The sequence below is a fragment of the Zalophus californianus genome, chromosome 8 (assembly GCF_009762305.2).
Source record: "Zalophus californianus isolate mZalCal1 chromosome 8, mZalCal1.pri.v2, whole genome shotgun sequence".
Taxonomy (NCBI): Eukaryota; Metazoa; Chordata; class Mammalia; order Carnivora; family Otariidae; genus Zalophus; species Zalophus californianus.
The window spans coordinates 1,217,182-1,237,281 of record NC_045602.1 but is presented as its reverse complement, the minus strand read 5'-3'; the positions used below and the strand labels follow the sequence as shown (position 1 = coordinate 1,237,281).

The following is a 20,100-nucleotide window of genomic DNA, read 5'->3' as shown; positions in this document are numbered from 1 at the left end:
TTGAGCTTTATAACAAGAACGGGCTAGACTCTGGCTGAGCCCTGACATGCCCAGACCCAAGCTGGGGCAGCAGTGAGTACTGGTTGGCTTGCCCCTGTGAGCCATGTGAAGTCAGGCTCTCTAGTGCCCACGTGCTCTGTGCCCGTGGACCCTTTTCCAAACAGTTACACCCCCCATCAGCCTTGCTCCGGCCTGGGTCCACAAGACTCCTGCCCTGCCTAGGTGCACTTCCAGGGAGAAAGGGCCACAGATGAAGGAATGTGCCAGCCCAAGTCCACACCCAGCTCCTCTCCGAGAATCCTGGAATCAATCCCCTTCCCAGAGGAAGGGCCGTGCATGCACTCCCAGGCTGCGTGGTGGCTGTGACAGCTGAGGCCCGCATGCTGAGGCCAAATGACAGGCTGGGAGGGACCTTCTGTGAGCCCGGCCGCACTGGAGTCTCTGTGTGTGCACTTGCTCTGGGCCAGACAGAGCGAGGGGCAGGACTCCTGCCGGCTTGTCCCAGACCCTTCCACTGCGGGGGTGGGTCTGCAAGGCCACTCCTAGGTTCAGGCATTCACTAGGTCTCAACACGTAGAAAACGGTCACATCGCAGTTACGGTTTGTCACCCGGAAAGGACACGTTAAAATCAGCAGAGGGGGAAGGGGCAGGAGGGAGAGCTGCCGGGGCACCTCTCAGTGGGGCCAGCCGCCCCCAGAAGCATGAGGATCAGCTCTGCCCAACACACCACAAGGGCCCGGCGTGTTCCCAGACCTGGACCGTCCCCGCAGCTGCCGTGACAAAGTACCCCAACAACAGAAAGCATTCTCTGCCAGTTCCGGAGGACAAAAGTTCAAGAGCGGGGTGTGGGCAGGGTCATGCTTCTGCTGAAAGCTCCTGACGTGGGCCCTCCCTGCCCCTTCTGGTTCGCAGGGTTGCACGCAGCCCCTGGGGTCCTCCGGTGTAGGGTGCCCCGCGCCTGCCTCCGCTCTGTCGCCACAGGGCCCTCCTCTGGGACCACGTCCCCGTCACTCCCCTGTTCTTGTGAGAACACAGGGGCCCACCTGCTCTGCCCCGACCTCAGCCACGTCTGCAGCAGTTCTAGTCCCAAATAAGGTCACATCCCCAGGTGCTGGGGGGTAGGACGCCCACATGTCTTCTCGGGGGGCACAGTTCAATGCACACCAGGCGGCCAGGAGAACCCCTGTCCAAGGAAGACCCACGAGCTCACTGAAGACTCCAGGGTCTGGCCACAACATTGGTGTCGTTTGCAAGCACTGGAGTGATGCCCTTAATGCTCTGGTTGCAGAAACACTGTTAAATAAGTCACTGTGGAAACCCACCATAGCCGATTTGAGAAATTAAAATGACATTAACCGTTACTCCGAGATCTGGTTTCTCTAATGACAACGACAAGGAAAAGCAGCAGAAAAGCTTTGAACTTTTGACCTATAGGGTGGGCATTAAGTCTGAGATTTCGAGGCCACGAAGGAAAGCCACATCTTGGCCAGGATGTGTATCCATGTCTTTGTTTCCATCGATTTCCATACAGTATTTCAGACAGTGTCCTCTCAAAACACAGTCGGTGTCGAATCCACGTAGCTCCAAAGACAAAACCATCAGAAAGGAAAACAGCACAGCTGAGGCGTCTGGTTAACGCACAGAGACCTTCATACTCATGACCAGTGTTTGCAGGGTCTGCCTGCAAACCAGCTGTCCCTGTCCTCAGCGTGCCCGGGTGAGCCCGCGCCCCAGTGCCAGGCTGGCCGGGGGTCCTGCCGGGGAGTGGAGGTCAGGCGGAGGGCATCAGCCTGCACTCGGTGACCCCACCAGACACGAGGGCTTCAGGAAGTGCCGGTCACCATGCTCATGGTTCTCCTAGCCTGGCTTTGTTGCCTTGTGGTGTGGAGTGCAGTTTGGGTATGAAATCAAGAAGTTTCCATGTCATGACAACTCTAACCAAAGAAGGCCATGTCCTTCAGAGCGCTGAGGGCCCTCCCTGCCAATTGGGGCCATGCAAGTGACTCATCGGCTGGGAGCTCAGAAATTTGAACTCATTTCGCACACAGAGGCCTGAACTCCCTTTTCCAAAGTGAGCAGGTGTCCCTTCCCCTCAGCTGGGAAGCAAGCTTTACTCCTTAGAGAAGTCCAGGCGGGTGGAAAGGGTCCCGGGCCCCGGAGGCCCCTGCTGCGTGGGGCGCCGACCCCACCATACGCACAGCCCGTGTCCCTTTGGCCCGTCTTGGGCACGTGGTTCCACCCCAAGGACAGGGACTCCGCGCTTCTGACGGCTCTGTCTGTCCAAAGTCGGGCCGCACACGGCCCCGTGTGATGTGCACAGACTTTCGAAGTCATGCTGAGTTGACAAGGGAGGATCCTGGGATTTTCTCCTGAAATAAGCCCCTTCACTTCTTGGCGGGACAGCGCACACACCCACGCTGAGCTCCCGTTCCGTGGCGCTGGGGTTGACATTCCTGGGCTGCTGGGTAATGTGAGGCTTGTTTACACTGATTGTGTGCAGACTCTCGGAGATTAGGAAGTATTAGTCAGCCGGCTGCAGCCTCGGGGCCCGCGAGCCCACAGCCCACGCTATTGTTCTGAAAGTGATTAATTTATTAGAAAGGATTATGGGGCATTTTTGGCAAGACCTAATAATGATTTCACCTGGGTCAGCCGAGCGCATGCTCAGCATTGCACTGTGTGCCTCTGGTTGGGGAGCAAGTGTGTTCGCCAAAGTGGGAGGTGGAGACTCCTCAGTGCTCTCTCTGTCCGTCCCGCATGAGGGCTGTGAGAGCCCCCCATACAGCACGCGCTCCTGCAGAGGCTTGGACTGCCCCATGCTTCTCCTGGCCTCAGTTCCCCTGAGCTGCCTCCCTGGCCCGGGAAAGGGGATGCCCTCCTCCCAGGGAGAAGTCAAGCGTCCTCTCTAGGAGCAACCCCACGACCTAGCCAGGGAAGTCGAGGAAAGGCTCTGTGAGCTTCAAACAAAGTGACTTTTTATCTAGTTGAAAACGCTGCATGTTGAGGGGCGAGTATTAAAACTCCTGGGGAGAGTCTGAATACATGTTTATTAAACCCCAAATCAAAAGCAAGCATGAAGATCTCTACTTGAAGGATCCTTACGTGAGCTTTGTTCTCCCCCCGGAAGGCGCCTTGCTTACCCACTTGCTCCACAGACCTTTCCTAGAGGCCTTGTGGGGGGTGCCGCCGGCCCTGCCCGGCTGCCCTCCCGGCTGCCCGCCCGGCTGCCCATCTTGCTGGGCTATGCCAAGGTGACGGGAAGCAGCATGGAGCCACGTGGGGAGGAGGGCGTGGGGCACCTGCCGGCCTGCGGGTGATGTGGCGTCCGCAGGGACAGGGCTGCAGACTGCATACAGGGAAGAAACGAGAGTAGGCGGGCCCTCCTCTGGGAAAACGCTCCCACTCACCCCTCATCCAGCAGAGGCAGACCCGGGCTCTCCGGGAGCGTCCACAGCCGAGACAGGCAGAGTCAGAAGCTCTGCCCAACAAACCAACACGGTCTGTTTTCCCCAGGATGGCAAGATGGGCTTCAGGTGCCAGGGGAAGCTGGGGGCGTTGGAGGGCCCCCCAAGGAGGGCGGTGGGCGCCAGGGTGGAGGGGTGGCTTGTGCAGTGGAGGTGACGCAGGCCGTCTCCAGAGAGAAGGGACTGGCTGTGATGTTGAGCTATGCACATGTCCTGTGACTTGGTTCCCCTTCTATCCCAGTGGCTCATGGAGAAGTCTGTGTTTGCCCCAAACTGCGGGTTTCTCAGGACAGGGGCCCTGCTCAGGGGCTTCAGTCACTCGCTGCGTGGACCCGGTGCTCACCAGCCTTCTCCAGGCCTCGAGCTCTGAAGGGAGAGTCACAGGGTCCACCTGCTGTGTCTGGGCGGATTACAGGTCTGGCGGGGGGGTGGGGGGGTGGGGGGGTGTTACCGCCCCTCCCCTGCCTTCCGAGGCCTGGGAGGGGTGGAGATGCGCAGGGGGGGTGGATCCTCACACCCCTTGGTTCTTTTAGGGTCCCTTCGCCCACCTCAGAGAGCTTGGCTCAGTTCACCTCTCCTGGCTCAACCGTGCACGTGTGCGTGTGTGTCCTCCTGGAACCTGACCGACACGGGCCTGGGCAGACGCACCAGACTGTGTGTGTCGATGGGCTGGGCTGTTTGTGCCCAGGGCCCGTGGTCGTGGTCGGGAACAGCATTACTCAGTTGGGACCCTTCTCCCGGACTTGCCCTCTGCTGCCAGACCCCGTCCTGCGGGCGCAGGGAGAGCCCCTGTGATCTGAGAAAACCACTGAATTCAAGTGTGTAGCTCGACTTACACGAAGACACCAGAGCTGTACGGAATCTACGCAAACACTTCTCAGGGGGAGAAGCAAGTGGAACATGACCCTCCAAAGAAAAAGGCTTTTTAAGATTTCTCTTTTCTTGACCACACTGGCAAGGTATGGGATGCCTGGGGCAGCGCTGGGGAGGGATGCAGAGACAGAGAGACAGGCATTACGTTCTAGAGTATCAGGTTCACGTACGCCCTGGCCTCCCCGGCGGAGCCCAGCACCGTGGCCTTGCCTCGAAGCCCCTCGGCCACGCCACTCACCTTGATTTTGTAAGCTACTCCTGCCTGGGAACTGCTGTGACCCAGGCTCTGTGCCAGGCACCTTCCCTGCTGGAGTTCACGACCACTTACGAGGGAGACAGGCCCTTCGATGTGACCCCAGAACTTGACTCCATCTCTGCCCCGTTGCCTCTGACGCCAGAATCCTCGCCCTCGCTGGGAGCTCAGAATGTGACCTTGTGTGGAAGAAGGTTGCTGTGGATACAGTTAGCCATGTTAGGAAGTGATGGCGGGGAGGGCTCTAAGCCAGTGTGGTCCAAGAGGAAGAGGAAAGGACGCCAGGAGGGCAGACAGACACAGGGAGCACCAAGGAAGGACCACAGCAGAGGTGGGAGGGATGCGTCTACACGGCCAGGAGCGCCAGGAGCGCTGGAGAGAGGCCTGGGCCAGGTTCTGTCCTGGAGCCTCCAGGAGGCCCCCACGAGGCTGATAACTTGCTGGCAGACTTCCTGGCCTCCAGGACTGAGGGACCAGACTCCTGCTGCCCAGGGGCAGGTCTCCGGTGTGGCTGCAGTGGGCGGAGCTGGTGGGGGCTGGGCGGCACCTGCCGCAGGCACACACAGGGGGAGGAACTCGCAGGAGGGGTGTGAAGGTTGCGGAGGGAGGCCTGAGCCTCAGGCACAGCCAGGTTCCGCAAGGGGCTGACTCATCGTCTGGGAATGGCCCCACGGCGGCCTTCCAGCCTTCCAGACTCGGGGCCCACCCAGACCCCGGGAAGCCTCCTGGGCAAGAAGGGGGCTCAGCCTGCTGAGTTCTCGCAGAGGACCGTGTGCAGGCAGCTCCTACATCTTCTTTCAGGCTCGCTGCCACCTGCCCTCCTGTCACAGATGGGGAAACAGACCCAGGGAGGAGAAGAGAGTGGCCAAAAGTGTGAGGCTGCCTGGTTCTGGTTCCAAACCGTGCTCTTTCCCGCATACATCCTTGAGGACTGCCCCGTCTGGCAGGGAGACAGGCAGGTACACAGAGGGCATCATTACCCCGTGAAAGGGCAGCAGGAAATGCAGACTGCCATCCTCGGGGGGAGCCTGTGGGCATGAAGGGTGAGAAGTACCCCGGGCCTGGGGCTTCTCACCAGAGCCAGAGGGACATGGGGGCTCTCAGGAGTGGGGGCGGAGGACAGAGCAGGGGAGGAACTGTCCGCCCCCCCCAGCTCTGCAGCCTGAGGGCAAGGGCCAGCCCTGGCTCAGCCAGGGGCCTTGGGCTGTAGCTATAGGGATGGCTCAGCTTCCCGAACGTCCAGGTGCCAGGCTCCAGGTGGCCCCAGGCAACTCTGCAGAGGATAAGGGGGGACTGGGGTGGGGTGCAGCGGCCCAGCGGGGGTCTCAGAGGGTTCCCACCACTGTCAGGTGTAGTAGAGGCAGCTCCCGCCAGAGCTCGGCACCACGTGAACGCAGAGCCACCTCCCTCCCCCCCTCCCAACCTCCCCCCCGATTAGCTACAAGTCCTCTGGCAAGGAGCTTCCATTCTCCAAGCGCTGGTGACTTCCTCATCCACGGGTCCTTGCACACAGAGCTCGCACTGTCTTCAGTCTCCAGGGTCACCCTGAGACTCTGGAAGGATCGCATTCACAGAAAACAGAGGGTTGAGGTTAGCACAGAATTTCTTCACTCCTTATCTTGGCTTCTTTGTATGAATACCAAAGCAACTAAAGGTTATCAATTAGCACAGAGATAGCAGGATTTGGGCTAGATAATAAGATTTGCAAAATCTCCATCAAAGGGAAATGGGGATATCTCACCTGGGTCCTGGGCCACGCAGACCTTCTGTGGCTTTGAAGTCCTCAGACGTTCTGGGGCAAGTCAGGAGCCTGGGGTGTGAGGCTTCCCTGGGCCTCTAGAGGGCAGGAGCAGAAAATAATGAACGCAAGACGCGGGAAGTGCCCTCAGCCCAACAGAAGGAGCTTCGTTAGGGTGAATTCTTTCAGGCATGGATGCTGGTACCGGCCTCCCCCCACACCTCCTCAGCTGGCGCTCTGCAAATGGCTGTGTCAGCCAGGGGTCTCTGGAGAAACAGCACAATCGGAAGATGGAAGGAAGGAAGGAAGGAAGGAAGGAAGGAAGGAAGGAAGGGAGGGAGGGAGGGAGGGAGGGAGGGAGGGAGGGAGGGAGGGAGGGAGGGAGGAAGGAAGGAAGGAAGGGAGGAAGGGGGACTGATGGACAGATTGGACAGATGGACAGTCACACCGCTCCTGTGATTGTGGGGACTGGGGATTCCTCAATCTGTAAGGCAGGGCAGCAGACTAGAAACTCAGGCAGGGGTCGAGGCTGCAGTTTTCAGGCAGAATTTCTTCTCTGGGAACCCCCAGCTTTTACTCTTAGGACCTTAAACCGATTGGGTGAAGCCCACCCACAGTGTGGTGGGGAATCTTGACTTCAAGCCAACAGATCCTCACTGTCAACCAATGCTAGTCTCATCTACGAGATCCCTGCAGCACCACACCTAGATTAGCATTTGATCAAAGCACTGTGTGCACTACCCCAGCCAGACGGACTCCTACAATTAACCCCACCGCTGGTGTGGACAGAGCTGCCTAACTGAGAAGAGAAGCTAACAATGTGTGTTAGAGGCCCATACCTCCTGGGGTGGCCGGAGGTCGAAGGTGTTTTGTGAAACATGGCCTTTGCCCACTTCAATCCGATGTCTGGACTGGGAAGGGGTGCAGCCACAGCTGTGACATATTCTCTGTCCCCTGCAGGGAGGATGGTCAGCCGACCCAGGAGGCAGGGTCCCCAGGAGGGAGTCTCGGTGGTGAGCCGGGGGCGGTGGGGAGGGACGGCACTGTCAGTGGTTATGGAAAGCCAGCCTACAGAGAACAGAATTTCTCCAGCCGTGATGAGCACCTGGAACTGGAATTCACAGCTCCGTGAAGCGGGCTGAGGATGAGGGTGGGGACAACTTCCAGGGGGAAGTTACAGGAAAGTGGTTTGGAGGACCAAATTAGTGATTCAGGAGGAGAAATACATTTTCAGGGAGAGTCACGTTTCACATTTCTGACATGATAAGCTTAAAATTCTTGTGGGGCGATCAGGTGGGGACTTGTAGAAATACGGGGGGCCCAGGAGTGCCCACTGGGGGACGTTTATGACTGCTTAGTATATAGCACCCTGTGAGGGCTTGTGCTGGGTCCCTAGGTGACCAGGAAGGCTGCTCCATGTGGTAGTGGGGACAGTGGCCTCGATGACACGAAGGGCCTTGAGCCAGACCCCAGCTCAGCTGCCCCCAGATGGGGACCCTTGAAACTGTGTGCCATGCAGGTATGTGTTCACCCATCCCCAGGAAAGTGCCTGGTCACTTACCAGTCTCACCCCGTATGCCCTCTGGCACACCTGGGTTAGACTGCCACCAGGCCACACAGTGGACACATCGCACACCAGGGCTGCACCTGGACACTGGCACTTGGTGACGATCCTCATCTGCCAAATGCAGAGATTGGGTTCTTGTGAGAATCAGTGGATAACATGTAGAGTGTTAGAACAAAATTGCAGACATGTATATGTGTGACTCAGTGTCACCTCCTTTCCACAGCTCCTCCTGTGTCTGCTGGTGGTTCCGCCCAAGTCCCACTTGGGGTGGGTCCAAGGGTTTCCTCTGGGTGTGTCTTCCAGGCAGTGAGCTAAAGGGCACTGAGCATCAGTCCACCTGTCTCAGCACTGAACCCAGGACTCGACACAAATGTCGTCTGTGCTCCAGACAGTGCCCTGGGGCCACCACTGGCAGAGAGCAGGTCGGGGGTTGGGGGGGGCACAGGCAGGTGCCAGACTGCTTGGCTTCAATCCTGCTGCAGCCTGTGTGTGTTCACAGAAAGAGGAGGCGAGGTTGATAGATTTAGAGAGAGGAAGAGAGAGGTAGAGTGCGGGAGAGAGAGGGAGAGAGAGAGAGCGAGAGGCCCCTTGGAACCGCGCCTGGAACAAAGTGAGCACGCTAAAAGCGCTTTTATAAAACAAAGACCAAAAAAAAAAAAAAACCCCACAAAAACCCTTTGCACACATGTGGAAAGCGCAGCTAGGCGAGATGGTCGAGGCCCCCAGCTCCCAAGTGCAGACGTAGACTTGTCCCCGGGGGCCCCATCAACCCTCTGCACCAGTAAGCCTCCAGAGAGGGCTGCCGGGCGGCCCCTAAGCTGGGACCCGGGCGCAGCAGCTTGACGCCGGGCCTGAGGTCCCGCCCCGCCCCGGCCCTCCGGGAGGGTGCGGAGGGAGGAGCCGCGCGCATGTGCACAGCTGGCGCCCCCCGCCCCCAGCGCACAGCTGGGACGTGGGCCGTGTGGGCGGGCGCACTTCGCAGCCCTCAGGGTCGCGCCGGGCCCTCCCGGTCCTCTTGCGTCCGAGCGTCGCGCGCCCAGGGCCATGGCCGTGCGCCCCGCGGGCCCCGCGCGTCGCTGCCTGCTGGCGCTCGTGCTCTGCTGCGGCTGGGGGGCGCTGGCCACTGTCGCCCCGAAGCCGGGCGCCGGCTGTCCGAGCCGCTGTCTGTGCTTCCGTACCACCGTGCGCTGCATGCATCTGCTGCTGGAGGCCGTGCCCGCCGTGGCGCCGCAGACCTCCATCCTGTGAGTGCGGGGGGCGCGGGGTCGGGGGTGGGTGGGTGAAGGGCCCGGACGGGGGACCCGAGGGCGTAGGCGGGGCTGTGAGTCTGGGGGCCGGGCAGTGGCCCTCCGGCCTTTGTCCGCCTTGGCCCGGGCGCGGAGGGCGGACCTGAGCGCGGGGCGCGCGGCCTCCGGAGCTTCCTTTGTTAGCAGCTTGGAATCCCCGGCTGGACGGGGAAGCTGTTGGAGCAGCCCGGGAGAGTCCCGCTCGTGGCCCCCGCCCGGCCCCATCCCTGTCGGTTCGCGCCCCCTCCGCGCACCAGTTCTCCCTGCTCCCGCCCCTCTCCGTCCCCACCCTGCCCGAACGCGGTGTCTCCCCCACCCCTCCTCCTCCCCGTCCCCCTCCCCGTTTCCCTCTCCTGTTGGTTTCCCTCCTCCGCGCCCCCTTCTCCCCTCTGCGGCCTCTCGCGGTCCCCCTCCTGCCCTAGATTGGTGCGCCCCGGCACCTCCCCCTCCTCCAGGACCGCAATAGCCCCGTCCCCTCTTTGGAGGACATTCCCTCGCGGACCCTCAGAGACCCTTAGCGGCGCCCTTTCCCCTCATCCGCTGGGCGCCGAGAGCCTCCTGCCCGGGTATCCCCGGCTCGAGGGGCGCGCGTTCCCTCGGACTTTTCCGGTGCCCCAGCGAGCGCGGCAGCAGTGGTGCGGGTCTGCGAGTTCCGGGGCAGTTCGGGCGTAGACGGAGGACTCGGAGCGCGTTTCCGCTCCGGCGCGCCTCTCGCGGGGGTGCCGCACTCGCTGCCACTTGGCGCTCAAGTGGGTACAAAGTGTCGCGCACTTGGCCCCTGCGCGGCGCAAACACCCGTGCCGACCTCGCTTCTCTCCAGAGTGCCCCCTTCCCCGGAGGCCGACCCCGACCCTCGGCCGCAGCCCAGGCCTAGTGCGCCCCGAATTGGCTGCAGGCCTCGAGGTTTCCGGATGCGTCCCTGATTAGAAACTCTCCAAATCTGTAAAGGCAGGCATGCCTTTTAGGCGCCGACTGTGTCCGCGTCCTACAGCTGCCCTTCTGGATGCCAAAAATAGTTTCCACTTTTCTTGCCTGAGCCCGACTCATTTTGGCACCGCCCAAGAGCCTGCAAAAGTTGTAAAATCTTGAGTGAACTATAGGAAGTGGGCGGACAGCGTTGGAACTTGGAAACCGAGTATCTGGCGACCACCTCTGTCGGGGGCCGCTGACTCTGCAGGCAGCCTCGTGGGGTCTTTGGCCGGGGTCATTCTCCGCAATGCTGTTCCTTCCAGAGGGAAATCGGTTTTCCTTCCAGAGGGTCTGTGTAGCCAAGCGAGGCGGACATCCGAGAGGGCATCCCACTCCTAAGGCAGGCACAGCGAGGGTTGTCTGGGTATGGATAATTTTTTTACTGAGTCGGTGTTAGAAAATCGGACCCTGAAGCCACTTTTCACATCTGGCCAGTACTGTGCTTTGCCACCAAATCTTAATTGCTTTTTAAAAAGAGCAGTATTTTAAAATAGGAGGGTTGCAGAACAAAAATGGGGTCTTCCGGCTTACTGTGCATGGCAGAATTCCCCACAGAAACTTAAAGTGTTTCTAAAATAGCCAAAGAAAGTGACGTCATAGTGAACACTCACAAGATTTCCAGAAAGCTTTCATTTGCATAAACTTTACCTTCTATCTTCACGGATTTTGTAGCTTCAGAAATGTTTTGAAAGGACCCTGCTTAGCCTCACAGATTCTGTGAGGCAGGCGGGACAGATGCTCTGCTGACCAAGCCCCTTATGGAAGGAAGACGACTTGCGCAGATTATTGGTGTAATGAACACAAACCCGTTTCACCACCCTGTAGGCTCAGGTCCGGAAGAGGGAGCCTGGCATTGGAGACCCTGGGACCAGGGCTGGGCCGGCTCCTGTGACAGGTTCCAGTGGGAGGACGTTTTGCGGGTCGCTGGGCCCTGGACTGAGGTCACAGGAGCCGGCTAGTAATGGTGAGGACATAGGCTTTGGGAAACGGAGGGGACAGTCCAGATGAGAAGCCTGTGCGGGGGACGCAGGAGATGAAGGGGAGCGTGCATCTGAGGGGCCACGCTGCTCGTCTCTGGGGTCTGGTAGGTCAGAGTGGGTGCTTGGTAGGTGCAGTCACGTGACAAACTGCTCATGCAGAAATATTTAATTTTCCCCCATGGCTTGTTTCCCAGCTCTCTGCTCTCATACACCAGGATTTTTTTGTCTTCTATTTTTAAATTATTTGGTAGAAATTGGGAACTTAAAAATATGAAGATAAAGACAGAACCTGGCCCCCAAATTAGCTGGACCTTGTGACCCTGCATCATCCCTTTGCTTTCGAGACCTCCCCCATCGCCCCCCCACCCCCAAAAAAGATGGACTCAGAGCCACTGGACCACTTCCCACAGTATTTCCGGAGGGTGTTCACGCGGGGCGGAACCGGGTCGCTGAGCTTCGGAAATACTGGTCTGTGGCCGCCCGGTGGTTCTGGTGTGTTTGGCCCCAGCTCGTGCCCACTGGCAGCATCTGCTGGGTGTTCTAGAATGAACTGCACCGGCCCCCTGAGGTCTGGAGCCTGGGGCTGCGGTGGGTGGGCTGCGGTAACCCTCTGGCCTGCAGGCCGGCCGCTTTGCTGCCTTCATGGGCTCCTTCCCCACCAGCTGCTCTTCTGTACACAGGCCTGTTCCAGTCTGGAATGTTCTAGTCTGTTAAGCACCGCAGTAGAAGCTTGTCACCACGATAATTAAAAAGCGAGTCCTAAAACAGTGTGACATTTCTGCCCTTCTTGCCCTCCTCTGGGGCTCTGGCCTGGGGCTGGCAGGCCCTCTGCCCTCGCCAGCCTCCCCCAACCCCTTTCTCGCCCTGTAGCCTCCATTGTGAGGTCATGGGAATCTACTCCAAAACTGACATCCATCAGACAGCCAGGCCATGCCAGACCACTGTCCATGTGACAGGAAGCCCTGGGCGGGAGGCAGCCTGGGGACCTAGCCCAGCCCCAAAGTAGGCAGGGGGCTCTGCCTGCCAGACAGCTGCCCTGTTCTGCCGCCTCAGCTTCCTGATCACCTAGCGGGTTTGGGGATCTGTGCCTGGATGCAGCCCCACCCAGGGGTGCAAGAGGCCCTGTGGAGCTCTGGAGAGCGGGGCCTGCAGGCAGGATGAGGAGCCACTGGGGCAGGGCCCTGGAAGCAGCTAGGGGCAGCCACACCACTGTGTGCCTGGGGACCCCAGGGCTCATGCATCATGGGGGAGGGCACCCCAGGGCTCCCGCTTCATGGGGGGAGGGGACCCCAGGGCTCCCGCTTCATGGGGGGAGGGGACCCCAGGGCTCCCGCTTCATCGGGGGAGGGGAACCCCAGGGCTCCCGCTTCATGGGGGAGGGGACCCCAGGGCTCCCCCTTCCTGGGGGTAGGGGACCCCAGGGCTCCCGCTTCATGGGGGGAGGGGACCCCAGGGCTCCCCCTTCCTGGGGGTAGGGGACCCCAGGGCTCCCGCTTCATCGGGGGAGGGGAACCCCAGGGCTCCCGCTTCATGGGGGGGAGGGGACCCAGGGCTCCCGCTTCATGGGGGGAGGGGACCCCAGGGCTCCCGCTTCATCGGGGGAGGGGAACCCCAGGGCTCCCGCTTCATGGGGGTAGGGGACCCCAGGGCTCCCGCTTCATGGGGGGAGGGGACCCCAGGGCTCCCCCTTCCTGGGCGTAGGGGACCCCAGGGCTCCCGCTTCATCGGGGGAGGGGAACCCCAGGGCTCCCGCTTCATGGGGGGGAGGGGACCCAGGGCTCCCGCTTCATCGGGGGGAGGGGACCCAGGGCTCCCGCTTCATGGGGGGGAGGGGACCCAGGGCCCCCGCTTCATCGGGGGAGGGGAACCCCAGGGCTCCCGCTTCATGGGGGGGAGGGGACCCAGGGCTCCCGCTTCACGGGGGTACCCCAGCTTCCGGCAGGCCGCTCTGGGGATGGTGATGCCTGGCGGCCATCTTCGTCCCTCTCACTTGGTCCCCCGTCCCCTGGAGACGAGCCCCCCCCTGCGTCACCCGCATCCCTGGGAGCTCCCGAGACCTGGCCGCTCCCCAGACGCGGCCATCAGGAGACTCTCATTTCCCGCCAACTTCCCTTTGCACAGGGATGAAGTCCTGCTCACGGGTTCAGCAGAAAGGTGTCCGAGGACTGGGAGGTGGGGGGTCCTCCAGCTGTTCCTCTCTCTACACGTCTGTGTTGTCCCTTCGGCTCATAGGAAGCTCCTCACTCCTGACCCTGCCCTCTGGGGACGCCCTCAGCTCCTGGGGAGGCTGGCCTGAGGGCTACAAGGTCAGTCCATGTGGGTCCTCTGGGCTCTGCAGGGCCCTTGGGAGCAGTATTTAAGTTGGAGTCTTTGGCTTACTTAAAACAAATTCCTAATTTTCCTTGTAAGTTCCTTGTTATGTTGAAGTCAGAGTCTTTATTATCACAGCGCAAATGGATTTGACAAGCACTATAGGAATATTTTAAATGTAAGGTATTGGTAATCTGTCTTCACAAAACACTGATGGACCCACTCCCTGCATGGCCAACTGCCGCTTGGGTCCTTGTGCAGGGCAGCTGCTGGCCGTCACTTGCCGGGTGGCCGGTGTGCTGGGGTCCGGACGAGCTCCGAGAGGGACCTGCCCTTGGAGAGCTGTGAGTGTGGCGTTCGCCATCGGGGAGTGGGTTCTGTGTGTGGTTCGGGTGTTTGGAGAGCTGGCTTCCTCCTCCGTGTTTTCATCCAGTCAAGGGCATATACATGGAAAAGGAATGCTCCCCAGTCCCTGCAGCTCTGACTCCAGAAGGTCGCCCGGCTCTGACTTCAGCTCGGCGGCAGGCCCCGTGCTGGTCATGCTTCATTGGCTTCCGTCTCTGCCTGGCCCTGTGACTCGTTTCCCTCCATAGAGATGCCTGGCAGCTGTGGGCTTCCCTTCGGATGGCCTGGGTGCAGCCTGAGCAATTCGGTGTCCAGGCACAAGCTCTGGGAGTTGTTCTGGAGCCCGAAGGTGTCTGCTCCGCCCGAGACACAAGCGTTCCTCACAAGGGAGTGTTGGGCAGACCCGACTCTCTTCTGTACTGAGTGAGGCTTCAACATTGTAAGTGTCTGCAGAAAGAGGGAGAAAATTCCAGTCTGCACAACTGATCTCTTCAGTTTGAAAACCAGGTAGAAGTCTGGCGTGCCCTGGGCTGGTGCCCACCGGCCTACCAGTATGAGTTTTCTCTTATGGGGGATGCTGGGCTCTCTCTGGGGCGTCCACAGCAGGAAGAAACTGGAATAGATACCCATGGGGCGGCCCAGCTGTGCCCTCAGAGCCCGGGGCTGCGGGGGCAGGGGCTGGTCCAGTGCGCTCCCAGTGTCTGCCCCGGTAAGGTGTCCTGAGGCTGCCGGCCGGCCCCGGTGCGCTCAGCCCTTAATCTTGACAATTTCCAGATGTGTCTGGGGCACACAGGAAAATACCAGGGAATGCAGTTTACTTAAAAATACATTTTGTGGTGAATTCCATGTAAAAGCAGTGGAACTTCCCTGAATTTGAGGCTGCACAGCCCCAGAGGGAGGCTGCCTGTGCCACCGCTCCCAGGTGCGGCCCCCCTCCCCCCGCAGGTGGCTCCGTGTGTGTGGGTTCTCTGCGTGCAGGCTCCATGGCCCTCCCTGGCTGAGTGGGGGCTTTACTGGTGTGGACGATAATCTCACCGAAAATCAGCTTAAAATCTTCTAAATCGATCATTCCAATGGTTTCTATTGCAGTTTCTCCTCCCCAGCCCCTGGGCTTCTCTCCAGATGTCTCATGTTCACCAACAGCCTCCTGGATAAATCCTGAGACCTGGCTGGCATACATCGCTCATCTCTTGATTCCTTTCTGTACTCTGGAAACTGTTACTTCTCCTATTTCTTGACATTCGGGGGATACGGAGCTTCACCCACAGACCTCCAGTGAAGAAAGAGTGATCAGACCCCCTCTGTGTGTCCCAGGCACTCTGTCCCTCTGTAGGATTTTCTTGGGCCCCTTTTTTTCAGTGGTTTGTTCCAGACCTGGTTGCCCACTGGATCCGCAGCCCCCTGAGGATGGGGATCAGGCCGTCTTCCAGATGAAGCCCTGCCCTGGGCGGGTGGAGGATGTTTGGGGAGCTGTGCTCCACCCTTTGGCGGGAACAGGCTCTGGCCTCAGGAGCCTGGGAGCTCAGAGGTTCCCCGGGATCATCCCTGCTTTTGTTCTGTGGTCAGGTCTGAAGCGGAAGCTTAACGGGAGATTAGTCCCTCTTTTGACCTTTGTCCCGGTGAATTTTCACTTAAGAAGAAAAGCCTTATTGAGGCACAATTAACATTTTAAAAGGTGCAGCTATTCAAAGTGGTAGGTTTTGACCTGGTCCATTCCTGTGAGGCCCGCACCACACTCAGGATAAGGAAACTCCCTTGCCCGCTAGAGCTCCCCGCCCCCACCCTGCCCCTTTGGCCTCATCGCCGGTTACTGGGTCTGCCTTCAGGGGGAAGGCTGGTCTTTGTTCTCTTCCTGGAATGTCTTTGTCTGGTTTGGGCACATCAAGGTCAGTCTTGCCCCCTAGGACGAGTTCAGGAACATTCCTTCCTTTTCCATATTTGGGGGGAGTGTGAGTAAAACTGGTTTTCTTTCTTTCTTCAAAGTTTGGCAGAGCTTCCTGGAGAAGCCTCCCGGGCTTGGGGTTTGGGGTTGTCTTCGCAGGAAGGTTTTCGACTACAACATGGATCCGCCAGTGAGTCTAGGCTGCTCAGGCAGTTTTCCTCCTGAGTGAGCTTTGGTAGACTGTGTCTCCCGCAGAGCTTGTCCCCGTCACTTGAGTTACTGGATTCGCCATCCCCTTACTATATCCGAGGAATCCTGAGGGACGCCGCTTCTCTTGCTCCTGGTGAGAGAAAGGGGCGTCTTCCATTTCCTGACGAGTCCGCCGGGAGCGTTATCAGTTCTTCTGATCTTTGCAAAAACCTAACTTTTGGATTCATTGGTTTTTCTCTTCTGTTTCCTGTTTTATTAGTTTCTGCTGTGACCTTTGTTATTTCCTCTCTTCCTCTCTGGACTCCACTTGCCCTTGCCGTGTGCCTGTTCGCGTGTCTGGTCAGCTCCCAGCTGAGCACTCCGTGCTCCGAGGCTTCCTCTCAGGTCTTAGCTCAGGCACACGGTCCTGCGAGTCTGCTGCCTCGGTCTCCCCAGAGGCACAGCATCGTCCCCGCTCCTAGACGGTGACCTGGGGGGCTCGGGTGGTCTCAGCGGTCCTGTTCTTTGTTGACTGATCTGTGCTGTCCTCACAACACCTGTTTGGTGTATTGGGGGAGCTTTCTGGCCGCTTCAGGCAGGAGAACATGTCCAGCCCTTGTTAGTCCATCTTGTTCCAAAGTGTGAGTCCCCACTCATTTTTGTTTCTAATTAAAAAAACAAAACAAACCTTTAAATTCTTCTGCAACAACGTGTATTGAAAAGTGAAAATTAGAAGGAAATAACCACTGGGTTCCCATGCCCAAGTCTAGACTTTAAAGAAAATCAGAAACTGTTCCACCCTGCAGTTTCCCTTCTGCCCTTGGAATGCCGAGCCGAGCCTCAGTCAGGGAGGTTTAACCTCGGCTGCTGTAAGGAACACTCACCACGTCTAGGGGGATTGAAACCATGTGAGTTTTTACTCTACTCACACAGACCGCAGTGCCGACGCGCCTGGCTGGGCGGCTGTCCTTGGGGGGTTCCGCTCTTAGCCAGGGGGCCGCACACCCTGGCCTTGGGATCGCTGCCCCTCCTGGGGTAGACTGGTCTGTACCAGAAAACGCCACACCCCTTCATTGACGTTTTATCCAGGACCGCCTTCCAACTACGAAGGCAGAGTTGCACAGGTGTGACAAGCCAAAATATTTACAATCTCAGAAGATGTTTGCTGTGACTGTGACTCAGGGACCCAGGCTCTGGCCATCCTGTCGCTCTGCGCCCTTACACCCTACCCTGGTCCTCCATGCTGTCCCAGCAGGGGGAGAGGGGGCGAGAACCCGGGGAAGGCCTCCCATGGTGGGTTGCTGCCCCCTGTCCCAACCCGTTTAGCATGTGCCCAGGAAGGGCCCGTGCATTTCGGGCGTCTCCTGAGTTTCTGCCATGCTGTGCTGTACTTGGTCGCCCGTGATGACCGTGTCCCTCGTCAAGCCCCTTGTCGTGTGCCCTCCGCCGCGGGCGCTGCCGTTCACGCGCACCGAGCAGCCCTGAGCTCTCGCCCCGTTTCTCACTGAGGTCTGCTAGATGCCGGGCTGCTGCTGGCCACGGTTCCCTGTGCACCCCGACCCCCGCCTCGCTGCACTTTAGCTCTGGCTACAGCCAGTACCACCGCGGGTACATGCAGGTGAACAACTTGCCCCCTCTTCTTCTAACACAAAGAATTTTGTTACTTGGGGTTAAGGCAGCTTATTTAACCCCCATAGAGAGTTGCCTGGTGTGATTATCTCTGGTGCGGGTAGAACAGTCCAGTGGTAGTGACTCGGACATCAGAGCCACGTCTCTTGTAAGCCAGTTGCTGAACTAAAGACTTCTCCAAAGGACGACAGATTGGGGCTTGCGTCAGTCCTGGGTAAGCGCAGAGATAATGCGCCAAGGGATGAGGGGCAGGAGGAGAAAAACCAAGAGGAAGCCTTAGTCCTCAGGTTGGGTCATGAGCTTCTGTTGTGTTTCTGAGGTTCATACCCCAGATGTAAACCGTGCTGCTCTGGTAGTGCGCATGCCAGGGACGAACGCTGCCCGAGAATGCACGCGCCCCTGCCCGCAGGACCCCGGCTCACTCTTGTTTACTTCCTGCGATTCTGTCATTGTGTTTGACCTTGTAAGATCTTCGGGTTTGCCTCATGGCCTTCGGTCTCAGGTACCCTCAGTTATTCATCACTGTCCACCCCTCCTGGGCAAGGAGTCGGCTAGATGCAGGGTGTGCAGCAGGGCCCTTCCCGCTTGAAGGAAGGTGAGCCACGTTTGTGCCACGAGACACAGCAGAGGAAGCTGTGAGACCTGCCTTCTTGCCCACTAACTGCACCGTCCAGCTTACTGTTCTTACAACATTTTAGAAGTATTTTATGCAAGTTGTACATGTTCCTGACAGAAAAATGTGAAAATGCAGAGGAACACAGCACAACAAATTACTCGCATTCTTTTTTTTTTAAAGATTTTATTTATTTATTTGAGAGAGAGAGAATGAGAGACAGAGCACGAGAGGGAAGAGGGTCAGAGGGAGAAGCAGACTCCCTGCTGAGCAGAGAGCCCGATGTGGGACTCGATCCTGGGACTCCAGGATCACGACCCGAGCGGAAGGCAGTCGCTTAACCAACTGAGCCACCCAGGCGCCCCTACTCGCATTCTTATTAGAGGAAACTTAACAGATTGGGCTTGCCCGTCAGATGCACACATACCCAAACGGTCACGTGTGTGTGGATGTGCACGGAGATATGCGTATGTCTGTGTGTCTTTAGGATGTGTATCCACATCCCTGTCTCCGTATTTACCCTGTCTGTCCGCATCAGTCCATCCATACCTTCTGTCATCTACGTACCTATCTGTGTCATCTGTTTTCATCCATCCATCCGTCTTTCTGTCTATCCATCTGTCCATCTGTCTGTCCATCTATGTACCTATCTGCATCATCCATCTGTCATCCATCCGACCTTCCATCTGTTTACCCATCTATTATCTATTTACGTATCCATCTATTGATCCGTCTCTCCATCCATTTATCCATCCATCCATCCATCTATCTATTATCTGTCCATCCATCCGTCTACCCATCCCTCTATCATCTACAAAAATTGGGACACAGTTTATGTCCTCTTTAGTGCACATTGCATGTTTTAACTCCTGTGACACATTGTGGCCTTGTGTCTATGCAATAATTAAAGGTCTGCACCATCATTGTTAACGGCCACGTAGTATTTATTTGCTTAAAATCACCAAATTTATTGGACTACATTTTTATGGGTCATTTCTTTGTTTCCATGTTTCTGCTACTTTATTTTTTTTATTTTTATTTTTTTAGATTTTATTTATTTGACAGAGGGAGAGAGCACAAGTAGTCAGAGCAGCAGGCAGAGGGAGAAAGAAGCAGGCCCCCCCTGAGCAGGGACCCCCCCCCCCCCCGCCCCTCCGATGCGGGACTCTATCCCAGGACCCTGGGATCATGACCTGAGCCGGAGGCAGACGGAGGCAGACGCTTAACCGACTGAGCCACTCAGGCGCCCTCTGGTACTTTAAGCAATACCTCTCAAATGTCATTGTGTATATACTTTGGTTACTTTAGGGCACATTTCTATAATCTGCAAAGTCTTAGTCTGCACCAAGGACTCTGGTCAGCATGTTGTGGGCTTTTCCTGGTCTGTTATTTTCCTGGACACAGTGTTTTCCTGAGGACAGGCGCCCTCCGTTAGCTGAGCATTGGTCCCTTACCTGCTACAGAGCTAATCCAATCAGATCAAGGTGAGCCTACGGAGAGAGCAAGGTGCGTGTTGCCGCAGTTGGTGGGAAGCATGGTGCAGGGGCACCTCTCTGATGCCCCGTGGAAATGTGATGCATGTACCTGTGTTTCCTTGTTTGTAAGGACACGTTAGTCATTATGATTTGTCTTCTCTCTGAAGACTTTGTTTCTCAGTTTGTCCTGAAAACCAAACCGATCATCCAATTTGTGTCCGTCACTGGGCTTTTGTGGACCGGATCTGTTTTATTTTGGATCCTGACAGGTTCTGTGTGTGGCCTGGTGTTTCTGGTTTGGTCTCTGCCCATGGTTGGCTTTCTCCTGGACTGACAGTCGCATTGTCGCCCTGAGAACCTGCCCTGGGAGGAGCTCCAAGACCCTGCAGCTCCACACCTGGCCTTCTGCTAACAGAGGTGATGTTCATGGTTGACCCTCGTTGGCGTGGGTTATGTTTGTAAAGTCATTGCAGATGCTGTTTTCGTGAACACTGACCTGTTAGTGCAGGGGACATTCAGGGCTAGG

At 57.9% G+C, this 20,100-nt stretch overlaps 1 protein-coding gene and 1 long non-coding RNA gene across 8 annotated transcripts in view; one reads left to right on the top strand and one right to left on the bottom strand.

Moving 5' to 3' along the window:
* Positions 1 to 6,017: 6,017 nt before the first annotated feature.
* On the bottom strand, positions 6,018 to 7,265 carry LOC113937160. Its single transcript, XR_003524521.1, has 3 exons — positions 7,169 to 7,265; positions 6,333 to 6,427; positions 6,018 to 6,144 (listed from the first exon to the last, which is right to left on the bottom strand). It is a non-coding gene; the product is annotated as an uncharacterized LOC113937160 (long non-coding RNA).
* A 1,582-nt stretch (positions 7,266 to 8,847) lies between these two features.
* The window catches only part of PXDN (peroxidasin), a 75,664-nt gene continuing 64,411 nt past the window's right edge, over positions 8,848 to 20,100 (top strand). For 5 of the 7 annotated variants that reach the window (XM_027624055.2, XM_027624054.2, XM_027624052.2 and 2 more), the window contains exon 1: positions 8,848 to 9,140. In XM_027624055.2, the coding sequence (XP_027479856.1) occupies positions 8,941 to 9,140 (200 nt within the window). In that variant the 5' untranslated portion in view covers positions 8,848 to 8,940. The remainder of the gene's footprint in view (positions 9,141 to 20,100) is intronic. The other 2 variants (XM_027624056.2, XM_027624057.2) reach the window with 2 other exon arrangements.